At 41.2% G+C, this 15,523-nt stretch overlaps 1 protein-coding gene across 7 annotated transcripts in view; it reads right to left on the reverse strand.

Moving 5' to 3' along the window:
• The window catches only part of Fpps (Farnesyl pyrophosphate synthase), a 64,469-nt gene that overhangs the window by 22,208 nt on the left and 26,738 nt on the right, over nucleotides 1–15,523 (reverse strand). For all 7 annotated transcript variants that reach the window (XM_080281419.1, XM_080281413.1, XM_080281417.1 and 4 more), the window contains exons 3-6: nucleotides 11,613–11,787; nucleotides 8,271–8,411; nucleotides 6,247–6,450; nucleotides 4,065–4,229 (exon numbers count right to left, since the gene is read on the reverse strand). In XM_080281419.1, coding sequence (XP_080137545.1) covers nucleotides 4,065–4,229; nucleotides 6,247–6,450; nucleotides 8,271–8,411; nucleotides 11,613–11,787 — 685 coding nt within the window. The remainder of the gene's footprint in view (nucleotides 1–4,064; nucleotides 4,230–6,246; nucleotides 6,451–8,270; nucleotides 8,412–11,612; nucleotides 11,788–15,523) is intronic.

Consider the following 15,523-nt stretch of genomic DNA (forward strand, 5'->3'; position numbering starts at 1 on the left):
CATCCCTCTCTCCATTACTCATGTTTTTACTTCTCTCATCACCCCATCCATATATACACTGAACAACCATGGAGACATTACACAGCCTTGTCGCACGCCCACACTGATCATGAACCATTCACTTAGATGCCCATTTACCCTTACACCTGCCTCACGACCATCATAAAAACTCTTGACAACACCTAGCAGCTTACCATCTACATTGTACATACGCAAAACCTTCCACAATCCTTCTCTGTCTACTTTGTTGCATGCTTTTTCCAGATCCATAAATGCCATGAACACATTACAGTCCTCTTCACAAGCCTTCTCCACTATCTGTCTCACTGCAAATATTTGATCCCCACATCCTCTGCCACTCCTAAAGCCACCCTGTTCATCACTCACTAGGACTTCTGATACCTCCTTTACTTCATGATAATTCCTTCATAAACCTTCCCTACAACACTCAATAAACTTATGCCATGACAATTCTTACATTCACTTCACCCACCTTTATTTTTGTAAAATCACAGTCTTTTTCCACTCTGCTAGCACAGTTTCACTCATCCATGCCTTCTTACATATCTCCAACAAGCACTTCATTCCACTCTCCCCACTACACTTAATCATCTCTGCATAAACCTCATCAACCCCAGCTGCCTTCCCATTTTTAGGCTGCTTCAAGCATTCTTTACCTGTGCGAGTGTCATGTTTCCTGGCACAGCATTCCTACTCTGCACACCCCCAAAAACCAATCATGTTTACAGTGGCTCTGCTCACTCTATTTCCAAGCACTGGGCTTTTAAAATATTCTTTCCATCTGGTCCTTACTTCATCCTCACTGGTTAATAATTTACCACTTACATCCTTCACACTTTCACACTTGTGATTGTGATATCCACACAACATTCAGGTAACAAGTTGTTCTTGATCAACCCCTGTCTGTCTAGCTGAGCAGACCTATCAACTGCAGACAAACAGCTGCTCCTGCAGCACCATCCCATGCAGTGAACCAATAATCCCTTGCGGATGACAGCTCTTCGCAACGGCAATGCACATGGAAAAATGTAGAGATTTGGTTCCTAGATGGACACAGTATTCCCATCTCTTCACCAAGTTAGCAGGGGCACCAGAGCAGGCCCCACATCACCCCAATATGGTTAGTATATGGTTTTCATCCAGCAATGTAAATGACTTCCTGGGTTACAGGAAACCATAGCTCATCACTCAGTGTAGACCCACTGAAGTGGAAAGAAGAGTAATAAAATGAGAGGGGAAGGAAAGGGAGAAGTAGAAAGAGAGAATGTAGACACAGAGAAAGAATGATAAAGGTGAGAGGCAGGCAGCACTACATCAAGTGAGCGGATGATGGTCACCACCACCTACCACCCTCGGGCAATATGTAAACATTTATACTAGTTGAAATTCCTGCAAATTTAGCCTTGTTTTTAAGTCTGGTATTTTCATGGTCTACTTGTTTAATTTCACTAATTTCTAACCCTGGAATACTTACCATTTCTCCAGATACCACTTTGTAGTTGAAGAGTCACTTATGTATCTTAAAACCTACAATGATTAACCAATAACTGATTAGTTAAAAAATAAATAGTATGGTATTTCATTCTACATTAAGGCTCCTCAAATTCCACTATCACTACCATCTATACGTCACATAAGAAGTTGCTGACACGTCAATAAAAAATAAATAAATAAATAAAAAATGCCTTAAGTATTCATTCTACTTTCTGATGCTTTCATTTATATTCATACTTTTGTCATCTTTGTTAATTTACTAATACTGGAATATAGCATAAATGACAGCTTGGGTAGCTTCATCATGTCATGCTGACCCATTACACATTACATAACACGAAAAGAATATTCATCATCTCTAACACCCTGCTCTCTTCTGGAAACTCCCTGAACAATTTTAGGCTACTTATCCCTAAATACTTCTGTCACAATTACACTCTCCTCTCAAATTCTACTTTTTCTTTCAGATATGTACTATACTAAGTCTGGCATCATGTCGTGCTGACCCATTACAGATTACATAACATGAAAAGAATATTCATCATCTCTAACACCCTGCTCTCTTCTGGAAACTCCCTGAACAATTTTAGGCTACTTATCCCTAAATACTTCTGTCACAATTACACTCTCCTCTCAAATTCTACCTTTTCTTTCAGATATGTACTATACTAAGTCTGGCACTCTCCCCCCCCCCCCTCCCTTTTTTCTTTTACTTTGCAATTGTTGGGATGACTGACAAATGTATCTGAAAAGCATCTATAACAAAACTTACTAATAATATATGTAGATGGTCAGGCTTGTGAGATGGGGGCAGGATTCCGAAGACTTGAATGATGTGCAAATATTTGTCTGGCTCAGTTACTTTGCATGTTGTTAATAATTCTCCCACTTTTATGGTTTATGCTGTATTTTTTACTGCATCCTACATCACCAACTTTTTATGTGGCATTATGGGTCTGGATGATGAACTGTTTTCTTTTCCAAGGAACATCATCAATTGAAAATGTTCAAGTTATAGATCCTGGCACAATTAGGGCATATGCACAGAGCTATGCCCTCATGGCTGCACTGAGTGAATTAATCATTCCTTCAAGTTAACTGATACAGAAACTCAGATACTGACTTCATACTTATTTTTGTGAATTTATCAAAGAACCAGACAAGAATATCACATTGGGGAGGAAAACAGTAATAGGTCTCTGTGGTAGGATATCTAACCTAAATACAAGTACTCACCTAGAGAATGATCTGAAACTGCAGTGTAAAACTGAATTATACAAAATGCAGTAATGACCCATTACCACATAAAATGGTAATGGGCTGGCACACACACATACGTGCATATATGCACATAGGTGAGGAGCACTTCTGTGCCCAAAGCTGATCAAATTAATCGCAGTAATGCTATGATGTATTTTTTGTTTTATTCCTGCACTCAACAGACAGTTTTATTAACCTCAAAAGAGAAAATCTGAACTGAAACTGGTTGATATCATCTTCATACACCTGTTCATTACTAGAGGACTCTCACAGAATGAAATTAATTTGTTGGAGGCAACAGGAATAAAACTTAAAAATACACCACTAGACTGGAGAGTTAAATAATAAATCATTCATCACCATCATCATCCAATCCTAAGTTGCCCCATGAAGAGCATAGGAGCCCGGGGCTAGGCAAGTTGGTCCTGACATTTAAGATGAGTGACCAGCCTCACTCATCCCTGAGTGGCATTACGTGAGCAATAAACCCCAACCATCCCTTGGATATAAACCTTCACCAGCTCAATCGGATTGGAGCGCCGCAATTACCCACTAAACCACCCAGCGCCAAAATTGGGTTATATGGTTAACACCCAGCATAGTAGATGGTTTCCCGGTGTGCAGGAAACCATTTGGCTTGTCCCTCATTCTAGAGGCACCCACAGACAGAAGGAAGAGGAAAAAATTAAGGAAATAAAGACAGAAGAGGGAGTGTAAATAATAAAAAGTTAAATGCAGGTGGGGGTGCTCACCATCCACTCACTCGTTGTAGTGCTGCTCTCGGATGTCTGCCCTTTCCTCTCCTCCATCCTTCTTTCCTTCCATCCTCTTCTGTCTTTCTTTCCTTCATTTTTTCCTTGTCCTTCTACCTATGGGTGACTTTACACTCCCTCTTCTCTCTTTCTTTCCTTCATTCTTTTATCTTCCTTCTGCCTGTGGGTGACTCTACACTGAATGACAAGCCAAATGGTTTCCTGTACACCAGGAAACCATTTACTACACTGGGTGGTAACCCTATAACCAAATTTTGGCACCTAGTGGTTTAGTGGGTAATTATTGCGCTCCAATCGGATTGAGCCGGTGAAGGTTTATATCCAAGGGGTGATTAGGGTTGACTGCCCATGTAATGCCACTCAGGGATGAATGAGGCTGGTCACTCTCATCGTAAATGTTGGGACCAACTGCCTAGTCCCAGGCTACTACGCTCCGCATGGGGCAATGTAGGATTGGATGATGGATGGATGGATGAATAGTTACACAGAAACTAAACAAAAGCATGGTGTACTAACCATATACATTGAGAGTGCAATAGGGAGGTAGAATGAATAAAAGGCAGTCTTGTACTTGACAATAGCATTGTAGCGTTCCATAGTGTACTTGCTGAGAATTGGTCGTTGTCCTGCTGGGCAAGACAGCAAATCCAGAGCCTGACCCAATGCTGTCTTCATTGTCATCTGTAGGTGAACAGAAATATCATAACATACAGGAAAAGGTGGTGGTAAGGTGGTTAGAGAAGCTGTCCGCTATTCAAAAGGATGTGAGTTCACTCTCAAGTTGAGCAGGGAATGGAGCTATATATATTCTTCACTGACCTTTCACAAAACCCATTGACATCAGTGCTGGTAATACCACCACACCAGTTCTCAACAAGGCAGTCCCAGCACTTACTCTGCATGGATGGTGTGCATTACTGTCAAATTGGTGATGAAGTAAGTGGGAGCACAAAGGAGGACAACAGAGTCTCAGAGAATAGAATGTCAAGTTGTTGAGAGAGAGACTCTATCTGTGTGTGTGTGTGTGTGTGTGTGTGTGTGTGTGTGTGTGTGTGTGTGTGTGTGTGTGTGTGTGTGTGTGTGTGTGTGTGTGTGTGTGTGTGTGTGTGTGTGTGTGTGTGTGTGTGTGTGTGTGTGTGTGTGTGTGTGTGTGTGTGTGTGTGTGTGTGTGTGTGTGTGTGTGTGTGTGTGTGTGTGTGTGTGTGTGTGTGTGTGTGTGTGTGTGTGTGTGTGTGTGTGTGTGTGTGTGTGTGTGTGTGTGTGTGTGTGTGTGTGTGTGTGTGTGTGTGTGTGTGTGTGTGTGTGTGTGTGTGTGTGTGTGTGTGTGTGTGTGTGTGTGTGTGTGTGTGTGTGTGTGTGTGTGTGTGTGTGTGTGTGTGTGTGTGTGTGTGTGTGTGTGTGTGTGTGTGTGTGTGTGTGTGTGTGTGTGTGTGTGTGTGTGTGTGTGTGTGTGTGTGTGTGTGTGTGTGTGTGTGTGTGTGTGTGTGTGTGTGTGTGTGTGTGTGTGTGTGTGTGTGTGTGTGTGTGTGTGTTGAATCATAACAACAGACCTAGATGGCATTACTCTAGCTTCAGCAACTCCACTGTGCGGTGTGTCAGGGAGAGTATGTTGAGACTGTCAGACAAGAAAGGATTGGTCTTGCTGGAGAGACTACTGAGTATATGGAAGAGTTGTGTTATTTGAGGGACATGGTATGTGCTGGAGGTGGGGTTGGTGCTAGCTCTGTGGTCAGGGTAAGGAGTGGTTGGAGGAAGTTCACAGTGCTGTTGCCTCTTCTGACAATGAGAGGGCTCTCCCTCTGTGCTAAGGGATCTTTGTATGTGGTATATGTTAAAGGAGTATTGCTATATGGTAGTGAGACCTGGGTTATTTGTAGGCTCAAATGTACAGAAATGACAATGATTAGAATGATGTGCAGTGCATCCTTGAATGCAAGGCCTGGGGAGGCTAGGTTCACAATAGACGAGGAAAGATGGGAATAGAATGGATTGGTGTTGTGATGAAGAAGGGCAAACTGAGACGGTCTGGCCATGTGGAGAGGAAGGAGGATGACAATTAGGTGCGGAAAATGAGAAGTGTAAACGTCGGGGGTAGGGTTGTGAGAGGCAAACCAAAAAAGACCTGGGACAAGGTAATGGAATGTGACCTCAGGGATAAAGAACTGAACTGGGGGGCTGCCAAAGCTTGAGCAGTGTGGAGAGCCACCATTAGGTGGCCATGGCTGAAACATGAAAACATGTTGGAGCCTTGAAAAGTGATACGATACAAGTATTAGTTATGTTGAATTACTGAGTGGATAATGAAAAATGTAATGAGATGGTATGGATAATGGATATATCTGAAAACAAAAAGACAGGATGACAAATGTCTTTGGATGCAAAACTGGGGTATAATAACAAGAAAAGAATAAGTATGAGATATGGAAGAAGAAATCAATAATGTACAATGATGAGAGAGAGAAGGAAATGGAACAGGCACTGCTGAATGACAAAGGTATGTGGGGAAGAAAAAGCTATCCAGCCGAATAAACCCCTGGGAGGTTGAGGCAGGGAAGATGATGCCAATGACTGATGATGATGATGATGTTTCTCCAATCTGCCCAGGAAATAAATATACTGTATACACTAAAGTATAGCATGAAGTACCACAACAAAATACACTCCTACTCATCCACACAAAACTATACCATCAACATACCTCATGAAAGAGTTCCAGCATATCCTGGTAGTAGGGTTCATCGCGAAAGTGCTTCCTGAGCAGCTTGTATATGCCACACTCCATGAGAATGGCATCATTGAAGGCACTGGGTCCCAAGTTATCATTACGGTACCAGGCCGGCTTTCCTCGTCGCATCTCACCCCCATCTATGATGTCATCGGCAATCAGGAAAAAGCTCTGTAACTGTAATAATGGAAATACATATTACAAAATGCTGAATACTGAAATTAACAGTAACAGTTTCTGCATGTGGATGTAACAGAAAGTGCTAGGAGAAATACACTGAGGAGGTTTGGCCAGGTGGAGACGATGGAGAGCGAGAGACTAACAAGGAGGTGTATGCGAGTGAGGTAGAGGGAGGGAGAGGGAGAGGGAGGCTGAGGATGAAATGGAGGGATGGAGTGCAGGGGTATATGAGAGAAGGGTGTGTAAGCTGGGAGCAGGTAAGTGCAGTGGCATTGGACAGGGCGACATGAAGGCGATTTGTTTGTGGCCACCCCTTACGGGATTGAGGCATCTGGCAATAGATAAAAAGACAGATAGTTTCTTGTCAAAACATGGAAGTAAAAAAGTTATGACAAAAGAGTCTGGTGGGTAACTTAAGAAGTCAGTGGTAATCTAGTGAACTGAATATACTGTACTATGAACAGGTAGAGTGCAGTCTGGCTTACAAGAGGATAAAAGATCAAATCCGGAACAACACAGAAAAAATCAATAAAAAAATTACCAAAACAAGACAAAATAATACTGTAAATTACGATGTCATCAGCAGATAATATTCATGGTTTGCTTACATACTCCCATTCATCCATCATCCAATCCCAATGTTGCCCCATGAGGAGCGTAGGATCCCTGGGCTAGGCAAGTTGATCATGACATTTAAGATAAGAGTTACCAGCCTCATTCATTTCTGAGTGGCATTATGTAAGCAGTAAACACTAACCACCCCTTGGCTATAAACCTACACCAGCTCAATCTGATTGAAGCACCTTAATTACACACTAAACCACCTGGCCCCATAATTTGATTATATGATTACCACCCAGCATAGCAAATGGCTTCCTGGTGTACAGGAAACCACTTGCCTTCTCACTCAGTGTAGAGTCATTCATAGGTAGAAGGAAGAGGAAAAAAGAGATGGAAAGAAAGACAGAAGAGGGAGTTTAAAGTCACCTGACAGCTAGTTTAGTTTCTTTTTGGGCAGACCTCATGTGAATGATATAGAGTACCTGTGTGTGTGTGTGTGTGTGTATCTATCTATCTATTTATCTATCTCTATATATATATATACCGGTATAAATATATATATATATATATATATATATATATATATATATATGGATACTTGTTTTCAGATTACTGTACACGTGTCCGTGGGGGTGAAGGAATGCGGACACAAGAGTGGCACAGGCACAGATGAGTGGGTGAGGCAAGATAGGGCATAGAAGGTGGTAGGGTAGGGCTGGGGTTGTAAACTAAGGAACGATGGTGTTGTTGGAAGACTCGCATGGCTGTGCTGAACTTCAAGTTTTAAGTTTTCTCAAAGAAGAATATTGTAAATAATAAATGCTGAGGAATCAGGAAAATTTCAGGAGAGTTACGAACAAAACTTTATTCCATTTCAATTTTGCCAATGAATGAAACCAGCCGGGGTGGAAGCTCGGTAACTCGTGTTTCTCTACATCACCCTCCTATAACATAAAGAAGAAGAAAGGAAACACATGGTGTTCTCTTAAGATACGAGTTGTGATACAACAGCAATCTAAAACTGTGTATATCCAAGGTCATTTAGAATAATCACTGTGAAATATGTGTACCTTAATTCCACATACTGGTATAACTTACAACAGAAATTATACAGAATTTTAGCTGATACATCAAATAACAACAATGACCTGTGCAATAAATTATCATCCTGAGAAACAAGTTTAACTACCATAACAGAGAAGAGCAATTGGTGCTGTGATCTGTTTTTTAATGTCTCAAACTTTACAAAAGCTTACCAGTTCAATGCACCAACCAAGGAGGTGAGCACGACGGAGGTTTTCTGGAGTAATGAGCTCTGGTGCGGCTATCAACTTGAGAGATAGCGAAACAGCCAATCCTCTGTTCATTTTCCCACCTACTGCATTATACTGCAAAACCTGTTACAAAATAGAAAGCATCCATCCATCATCCAATCCTACATTGCCCCATGAGGAGTATAGAAGCCGGGGGCTAGGCAGTTGGTCCTGACATTTAAGATGAGAGTGACCTGCCTCACTCATCCCTGAGTGGCATTACATGAGCAATAAACCCCAATCACCCCCTGGCTATAAACCTTCACTGATTCAATCCGACTGGAGCACAATAATTACCCACTAAACCACCAGGGGCCAAAATTTGGTTACATGGTTACCACCCAGTGTAGTAAATGGTTTCCTGGTGTACAGGATACCATTTGGCTTGTCACTCAGTGTAGAGTCACCCACAGGCAGAAGGGAGAGGAAAGAATGAAGGAATGAAAGACAGAAGAGGGAGTGTAAAGTCACCCGTAGGCAGAAGGAAGAGAAATGAATGAAGGAAAAAAAGACAGAAGAAGATGGAAGGAAACAAGGATGGAGGAGAGGACAGGGCAGACACCCGAGAGAAGCACCACATTGAGTGAGTGGATGGTGGGTGTCACTACCTACCTACCAGTAATAATGTATAATAAATGAGAGCTCACAGTTCTAATTATTCCATAAAAGACTGTACAGTGCAACACATAGTTAAACTGAGAACAACTGAAAGTACACAATTATGCCAGAAGCTTGCAATGGAGAAATGTTGCCTTACACTATTATCTTTTTTTGTGCATAAATGTCAATCAAACTGTTTAGTACTGTATTGTAGCATTACAATATTTGCTTATATCAAAACACTAATGCTCAAGTATGACTAAACTGCAAACACATATCTGCTTACGGCATAGTTTTCAGTTATAAGTACAGTTTGTGTAATTCATCTCATTATTTAAATCAAGTGCCTTATCATATGCCTCAATCAGTAAGTGCTAAGAATGAGAAACTCTACCTAAACTTTTTATATTTTGCATATAATGAAACCTACAGTATGCTAAACATTTATTAGATTTTAATTGACTGGTGATATAACAACAACTTTTCTCCATGTCTGTATCCTGCTCAAGAAAGCCATCATCAGACAATAAAGGAAAATGCATGTAAGCATGTTGGAGCTTTTGTAAACAAACAAAATTACCCTAAAAACAAAGACTCCGCTTCCCAGTTTCCTTCCCACTGCCAAAGCATCTGGATACTGCTTCGTCTCAAAGCTACCTCTATGATAATTAGCTAGCATAGTCAATCAACCTTTTTTACCTTGTAAGGAAGCATTAAGTTACACTATATTAAAGACAGGGATGCCTTAATGTTGTCGTTACTGATACAACCGGGCAGCTTTACTGCCCATTTACATAAGCATTCCTTAACTCATTCTGTATCCCCAGACAGGCAGATGGTGGGCAGCAGGAGAAGGATAACTTCAGCCAGTAGTCTACCAGGATCATGTCAAGATGAACCACCACCACCAACAACAATTAACTGGGACTACCACAAGACCTGTTCCACTAAGGGAAATTCTAGTAGCCAAAGGGTTAAAAATTGCTTCACCTAACCTTTTGTATGCCTGAATATTCCTCGTCTGGATGAACTTGCATGATTCAGCATGAATAATCATCTTTCAATGTTTCTTTATTTTAATGAGGTGTATTATTGAAATGAAATAAACAGCATTAAATGGTGTCTCCAAGTTTCCAAAGTGATATCACGGTTACATTATGCCTCCACATTTCCAAAACACTATACTGCACAGGAGCTCAAATAAGTTTCTGTGCATGCTTCATGGGAAGTAATATGTAACCATGGATGATGTATTTTGGGATATGAGGGCTGCTTGGGTCAGAGGTTGATAACCCTCTAACGGTAGTCATTCGGACGCCATATGATGACTTTAGTGATATTACCTGCTGTATTCATTAATCATGCGAGTAATCTTGCAAACAGGTACTGTATATGAAATCTATCTATCTATAGCCCAATGCCCTAATCCCGCAAAGGGTGGCCGCAGACAAAACGCCTCCAAGTCGCTCTGTCACTCATCATTTGACTACCCTCCCCCAAATTCACCCCGCCTTTCATAAATATATATTTTGATAACATTTAAACAAAGAAATTATAAAACCTTACAGCAGGTTAATTATTTTACAGAACCTTTTAAAATTTTGTCTTCCATTCTGGTAGTGACCCATATTGTCCAAACACTTGGTTACCACCTCATCTTGTAGTGCTTGTTGTGCTGATTTGCCTAATGTACACTGAAACGTTACTTCGGTGGACATTGACCGGGTGAGGGATTTTACAAATAATGTTACCCTCAAAACCACCATCCACTCACTTGATGTATTGCTGCCTACTTCTCCCTTCACCTTTATCATCCTTTGTCTGTATCTTCCCTCCCCTCTTTCTCTTTCTCTTATCTTTCCTGTCACTTTTCATTACTCTTCTTTCCTTTTCAGATGGCTTTGATTTAAGTGACAAGCCTAATGGTTTCCTGTAAACCAGGAAACCATTTACAATGCTGGGTGGTAACCATATAACCAATGCAAACATGTTCCCTACATGTCAACAAGTGGATTGGTGGAGGGTTAGCACCCCTCTCCGTAAAACAACAAACTCAAAGACAAATGGCCATCCCTTAGGGGATTGTGGCGTCTGGCCACAGAGTGTGTACCAACAGCAGCTGTTGTTCAATCCTATCTGGTTAAGCACACCCATAAACTGCAAGCAAGCAGCTGCCCCTGCAGAGCCATTCCGTTCAGTGAACTATGTTCCCAGTCGGAAGCACATGTGGGTTGGTTATATGGTTAACACCATCATTAAAATGGCTTCCTGGCTTACAGGAAACCAAGAGGCTTGTCACGTAATGTAAAGCCTCCTGAAGAGGAAAGATGACTAATCAAAAGTGACAGGAGAGATGGGAGAAAGAGGAAGAGAGGAGGGAAGACACAGGAAAAGAATGATACAGTAAAAGTTAACTATGATGTAGGCAGCACTAGTTCAAGTGAGTTGGTACACACAGCTATTAATTCTAGCTAATACCAAATAATTTTGTTCAGGTGAGAAAAATCTTACCATTATAGGCTATAGTCTAATTGCAATAACCCTTTGGCAACAGCTGATGCAAACACGAATTTTACTTAGGTTACCTCAAGATTTTTTTTTACTCAGTCTATCCTTACAGTCTCCAGCTCACAAATAATGTAATCTTCACAAGGTATCAGTAAATAAAAATGGTTTAATTCTTACCTTCGCATACCATTTCTGTGCATCCATAATATCAGAGTTTGTTCCAACCTCCGTAAGATCACGAACAATGTCTGGGAAGAGATGCAGGAATTCCCTTTTCTCATCTAGTGATGCCACATGTCCAAGTTTGGCAGGGGGTACATTTACTGAAGCTGCTGTTGAGGACTGGCACAGCCTGCAAATGATGCATATACAGTATTAGTTTACTTCCCATTCAAAACAGGCTATGGTACATACTTAATAATATACACTCATTCCCCAGTATATGATCTCCCATTATATAATATTTTGTTTTAACAATCGACAATTTTTGATATCTTTTGTTTAGTACAGTATGTGATTGGCCAGCTCATAGTTTAATAAAGATTGTGGTAATGAATTATTATTATCAATAAGAATGCTATTACCCACCACTGAAAGAATCATCACTTCAAACCAAAGCGTGCCATAATTATCCTCAATATGGTCTGTGCATTACAATTCTGAATGACAATTCACACCAATTGAGCTTGTAAGTGAGAAAACTGAGTGATACATGAACTGTCACACAACTCCTTGGCTGGTCACCTTAATATGCAAAGTGATTGCATCATCACTCAGGTTCTACTGACCATTACAGAAAGTTATCCTCTGCATGATCTGTGCATTACAATTCAACTGACATTGATACTTCTGAAACCTAAGAGGTGATAAAGAACTGAGTGTGTTGTGTAAAGCAGTTATACAAAAACATATACAAAAGCACCCAGTTCTCCAGCAGGGTCTCTCTCTCTCTCTCTCTCTCTCTCTCTCTCTCTCTCTCTCTCTCTCTCTCTGTAATAATAATACAGTAAACTCTCAATTATCAGGAATAAGTCAGTCAAGCCCTATGCTGGATAAAGCAAAATGCCGGATACTGCATAGAACCCCCCATTGGTTCAATATTCAGCGCCAAGCTGGAACTGCATTACTATCCGTCTCAAACCTCTATCCTAAAAACTTTCCCATGAGTAAAAGATGAATCTTATGCATTAAATAAAATAAATAATGATACAGTAGTGATACAGTTACACAGCACCCACTGGCTACCATTTATAAGCCAGGTGATACACCTTAATGCTGGAAATTGCACAGAACCACTGATTACGTCCTGTTTCGTGCTGGATATTAAATAATTTCGCTGGTTATTACTTTAATGTGGGCGAACCAGCAGCGCCAGATACTGCGTTGTGCTGGATATTGCGACGGCGGACAACTGAGAGTTTACTGTTATTATAACAGTGGTAGGTGGGGGCACTCGCCATCCACTCAATGAATGTAGTGCTGCTCTTGGGTGTCTGCCCTTCCTCTCCTCCATCCTCCTTTCCTTCCATCCTCTTCTGTGTTTCTTCCCTTCATTCTTTCCTCGTCCTTCTACCTACGGGTGACTTTACACTCCCTCTTCTCTCTTTCTTTCCTTCATTCTTTCCTCTTCCTTCTGCCTGTGGGTGACTCTACACAGAGTGACAAGCCAAATGGTTTCCTGTACACCAGGAAACCATTTACTAAGTTGGGTGGTAACCATATAACCAGATTTGGGCACCTGGTGGTTTAGTGGGTAATTACAGCACTCCCATCAGACTGAGCTGGTGAAGGTTTATATCCAAGGGATGGTTGGGGTTTATTGCTCACGTAATGCCACTCAGGGATGAGTGAGGTTGGTCACTCTCATCTTAAATGTCATGACCAACTTGCCTAGCCCCAGGCTCCTATGCTCCTTATGGGGCAACATAATCACTTCATGATGGTTGTTGCTGCTGGTGCTGATACTTAACACCAGTCTGTCAGACTGAGCAGATTTGTCGACCACAGGTAGGTAACTGCTTTTGTGGAATCATCTTACAGATGCTGTACAGAACATAAACCATGCAGGGATCCAGTGTCCCCATGTGGTAGATAGTGTCTCATCAGGGTTGACCTAGTGTCTTTCCCATGGCAAGGTGCTTGACAATATGAGAAAGTCTAGCTCCTGGGTGGATACTGCAACTGCTCCATCCAAGGTGCACAACACTACCACATGTAGGGTCCTTATCAGTGCCTCTCACTGTGCTAAAGTCTCATAAATGGTAGGATATGGTACCACAATTGTGCAAGAGAGTTATAACTAGGCTATGATACATAACTGCATCAATAACTGCATATGGACAGCACTGTGAACAAGAGATGAATCTTATGTACCTTAACATTTACAGACCTCACACCCTCTCAATCTCCTTGGATCATCTCAAAATATGTAACTATGGGCTTGTTTTATATATATATGTATATATAAATATGTATGTATATATAAATATATATATATATATATATATATATATATATATATATATATATATATATATATATATATATATATAACCACAAATTCAAAATTACCAGCTTTAAACACAACACTCATTCAAGGTCAAGCTAGTAAAAAGTACACAAACTAACAAGTTACATATCTTGTACTGTTGGCTTAACATTGTACCGTACATGCTCATATTCTTACTGGTCCTGGTAGGCCCACTTCACTGCATGGCATAACCTGGGTTAAGTATCATAAATCCACAAAATATAAAGAAATCCATATACCAGTAACTTATGATGAGTCACCTAAAAATTTACACATCTCTTAGCCTACCGGTACAGTATATTGTGCAACAATGGATGTTCATGAAAGGGTTATAGATACATTGCTAAATATAAAGCAGAGCAATACTGTAGTTGGCACTGGGACAACAAAGGAACAAATGACACTAACTTAAGCAGTGCAAAGTGACTGGCAGCATCAGGACACTATTTTCTGCACATGCACTACTTCCTTCTCTTGCCAACATACTACCTCCCCTCCCCCGCCTAAGTCACCCGACATATCAGAGGTGTATACCGATACTTTTACTATAAATATAACTGTAGAAATCGCTACCCAGTAATGGTAGCCTAATGAAGCAAACTACCTGAAGTAATATGATTTTTTGGCATTGTGGACTTAACAGGATCTTCTTAACCATCAGTTTGTGGTAGGTGCTGGCGACCATCATCCACTCACTTGACGCAGTGCTGCCTACTTCCTTAGCTTTTATCATTCTTTTTCTGTGCCTGCCCTCCTCTCTTCCTATTTCTCCTATCTTTCCTGTCACTTCTTATTCCTTTTCTTTCCATTACAGGTGGCTTTACAATGAGTGAAAAGCCAAATGGTTTCCTGTAAGTCAAGAAACCATTTACAACGCTGGGTGTTAACCATATAACCAAACCATACGTGCTCCCTACGTGTCAACAAGTGGGTTGGTGGAGGGTTGGTGCCCCTCCCTGTAAAACAACTAACTCAGTGTCAAATGGCCACCCTTTACGGGATTGTGGTGTCTGGCAATATATAGATAGATACAAGAGTACAGTACAGTGCGATTGTACTGACTGCCTTATTACAGCATAGAACATGGCGAGTGAATACAGCAGAACATGCAAAGGTAGTTTTAGATTTCTTCAAAAATCCCAATGAACAGTATTCTGTTGCAGGAAAAGCAATATGAAAACAAGAAAATGCTAAACTCATTTACGCCTAATGTGCCAATCTTGAATCTACAAATAAATACTGTGTGTGTGTGTGTGTGTGTGTGTGTGTGTGAAGGGGGGAATAGAAAAAGGTGAAGCAGGTGGAAAGGACATGGTAGGATGGACTGTCATGGTGGTGGATAGTTAGTACCAGGGGGAGGCGGTGGCTAGGGGGAGGCGGTGGCTGAATCGGTAGAGAGGCGGCCTGCAGTCCTGATGGACCCAGGTTCGAATCCCGGCTGGGGCAGGGAACAGTTTAAGGATTTGAATTTCATAAAAAAGCAGACTTTCATGATCTACCAGATGACCCGCCGACATGTCATAAAAGTACCCCCGCTAATACCAATACACCAGTCCTG

This window comes from Coenobita brevimanus, chromosome 89, assembly GCF_032717465.1.
Source record: "Coenobita brevimanus isolate Jiangsu-jjx chromosome 89, ASM3271746v2, whole genome shotgun sequence".
NCBI lineage: Eukaryota > Metazoa > Arthropoda > Malacostraca > Decapoda > Coenobitidae > Coenobita > Coenobita brevimanus.